Source organism: Vollenhovia emeryi, unplaced genomic scaffold, assembly GCF_000949405.1.
Source record: "Vollenhovia emeryi isolate VEMERY1.0 unplaced genomic scaffold, V.emery_V1.0 DF941512.1, whole genome shotgun sequence".
In the NCBI taxonomy this organism is placed as follows: Eukaryota; Metazoa; Arthropoda; class Insecta; order Hymenoptera; family Formicidae; genus Vollenhovia; species Vollenhovia emeryi.
In genome coordinates, this window is record NW_011964854.1 from 2,288 (window position 1) to 5,097 (window position 2,810).

General features: G+C 43.9%; 1 protein-coding gene across 1 annotated transcript in view; it reads left to right on the plus strand.

Annotated features, from left to right (window-relative positions):
• The window catches only part of LOC105570947, a gene marked incomplete at its 3' end in the record, with an annotated part of 4,389 nt that extends 1,585 nt beyond the window's left edge, over positions 1-2,804 (plus strand). Inside the window, exon 2 of the mRNA XM_012028402.1 lies at positions 6-2,804. Within this exon, the coding sequence (XP_011883792.1) occupies positions 6-2,804 (2,799 nt within the window). The remainder of the gene's footprint in view (positions 1-5) is intronic.
• Positions 2,805-2,810: the final 6 nt, after the last annotated feature.

Consider the following 2,810-nt stretch of genomic DNA (forward strand, 5'->3'; position numbering starts at 1 on the left):
CGCAGGAGCAGCCTAATCTTTCAAACGTCTCATCCTTGTGCAACGTGTTCTTGCAAACTCTTCGTGTAAAGCTGTGTAATCAAGGAAAAGAGAAGGTGGTCAGAGCTATTTTTGACACGGGATCGCATAGGTCATATATACTCGATCATTACGCTAAAGAATTAGGTTTCAAAAGTATAGGAGAGCAAGAAGTCGTACATATGTTGTTCGGAGGCTCAACATCGAAACCGCAAGTACACCAAAGTTACCAGATCCGTTTGAAGAGCTTGGCTGATTCGTATTCTTGTGATTTTGTAGCATTGAACCAAAAGGAAATATGTCGGAGCGTTCCATCGATAAGCAGAGGGCCATGGCTGCAAGAGCTGCAACGAGAAGGAATACACCTGACCGACGTTAACACAAGAGACGAACCAGTGGCAATCCTGATTGGCGCAGATATCGCGGGAAAACTAATAACAGGCGAGCGTATGGAACTTGAATCTGGGCCTGTCGCTTCAAAAACATTACTTGGTTGGACATTGATGGGAAAAACGAATACCCGACCGAGTGAAAAGACCGGTACAGCTTTAATGATTATCTCCATGTTTGCGCAAGAAGCGAGTATCACAGATTTGTGGCATTTAGATGCGTTAGGCATTACGGATCCCATAATACAAAAAACAAAGGAGGAACATCAAGCACAGATAAAAGAAAACTTTCAACAGACGATCAAGATAGGCAACGACAACCGATACGAAGTGTTACTTCCTTGGAAAGAGAATCACCTACCGTTGACTGACAATAAGGATGCTGCAGTACATCGGCTTGTATCTACCACAAAGAGGCTCAAAGCACAAAATCTCTATGACAACTACCAGGAAGTATTTGGTCAATGGCTGTCTGAAGGCATAATAGAAAGAGTTCCACATAACGAGGTAGAAAAAGAGAGTTACTACTTACCTCATAGGCACGTACTTAAAGATAGCAGTACTACCAGGATTAGACCTGTGTTTGACGCGTCGGCCACCGGAAAAAATGGCATTTCGCTCAATCAGTGTCTAGAGATAGGCCCCAACTTGATAGAACAGATTCCGAACATACTACTGAGGTTCAGACAATATAAAATCGGAGTGGTTTCAGATATTTGCAAAGCCTTTTTGCAAATAAGTGTCACACCTGAAGATAGGAACGTACTACGATTTCTCTGGTGGAAGGGGACACACCCAGAAGAAATAGAGGTATATCGACATAGAAGAGTCGTCTTTGGAGTTTCTAGCAGCCCCTTTCTGTTGGGAGGAACTATCGAATATCACCTACAGAGAATCACGCAGGAAGTTGATCTAGAAGAAAAGGAAATTATAGAGCAAATGAGGAAGTCCTTTTACGTCGACAACTGCGTAACCAGCATCGATACAGAGAGTGAGCTGTTTCGTTTCATAGAAGTGGCGAAACGAGTGATGGCGAAAGGTAGTTTTGATCTACGAGGCTGGGAATATACCGGACAAGAAGACATAGAGACATCGACCTCAGTGCTTGGCTTAAAATGGAACAAGATTGAAGATACCTTGGGATTGTCCACGTCTTCACTCAAATCACACACGGGTTCGCGAATCACGAAGAGAACCATATTATCTGCAGCTCAACGTGTATTTGACCCTATTGGAGTTGCATCCCCGGTATTTTTAAAACCGAAACTTTTATTGCAGAATCTCTGGTCAAGCAAGATTAATTGGGACGCTGTAGTACCGGAGGATGTGGAAGCGGAATTTCATGAGTGGCAACTACATCTCGACTGGTTGGAGAAGCTACATATCCCACGGCAGGTCTTTCGCCAAAACGAAGAGAAGAGCAATCTATCTTTTCACATATTTGTCGACGCCAGTCAAGATGCATACGCGACAGCTTTATTTGCGCGAACAGAAGAGACTGACGGCGTCTACGTTCAACTCATCGAGGCAAAAAGTAGAGTAGCCCCGATAGGACGAGCAACAATTCCAAGGTTAGAGTTGCTTGCTGCTACAATTGGAGCACGCTTATGGCACACGATGAAGAGTGCTTTGAATTTTGACACTACAGAAGCTTTCTTTTGGACGGATTCCACTACTGTCTTGGCGTGGATCCACAGAGATAAACCCTGGAATACATTCGTTTATAACCGAGTAAAGGAAATACGCAGACTATCAGATCCGAATCGATGGCGCCATATACCAGGGAACATGAATCCGGCTGATCTACCTTCGCGGGGATGTACAGCCAAGCAATTGGTGGAATCGCGATGGTGGGAGGGCCCGGCATGGCTCAAATCATCGAAAGAGTATTGGCCTTCAACCAAATATACGTCTAATGAAGCCGAGGTCGACAGTGAAATCAAGAAATCAGTAGGTCATAACGCAGTCTCTCCAGATATTACTGTAGTAAGAGAGACGTCGATGCTCGCTGTGGAGAAAGATGAAGGTTGGTACATGAAGAGACAATCTAAATACTTAAGAATAGTACGGACCATAGGATGGATTCTTCGTTTTGCCGCTAATTGTCGAACTTCACGTCTTGAGAGAATATCGGGAGAATTATCGACGAGAGAGTTTGTTGCTGCAGAACTGATAGTCTTGAAATTGAGTCAACAAGAATCCTTTAGTGACAGAGATGAACCACGATTGAGCACTTTGGATACCTACAGAGATGGAAATGGGTTGCTGCGACTAAAGTCACCTGTTATCAATCGAGAGGACGAACATGGATTTAGGCATCCTATTATATTGGATCGTAAACACCCCTTGGTCACGAAATTAATTGAATATAGGCATCAACAACTTGGCCATGCAGGAGTTCAG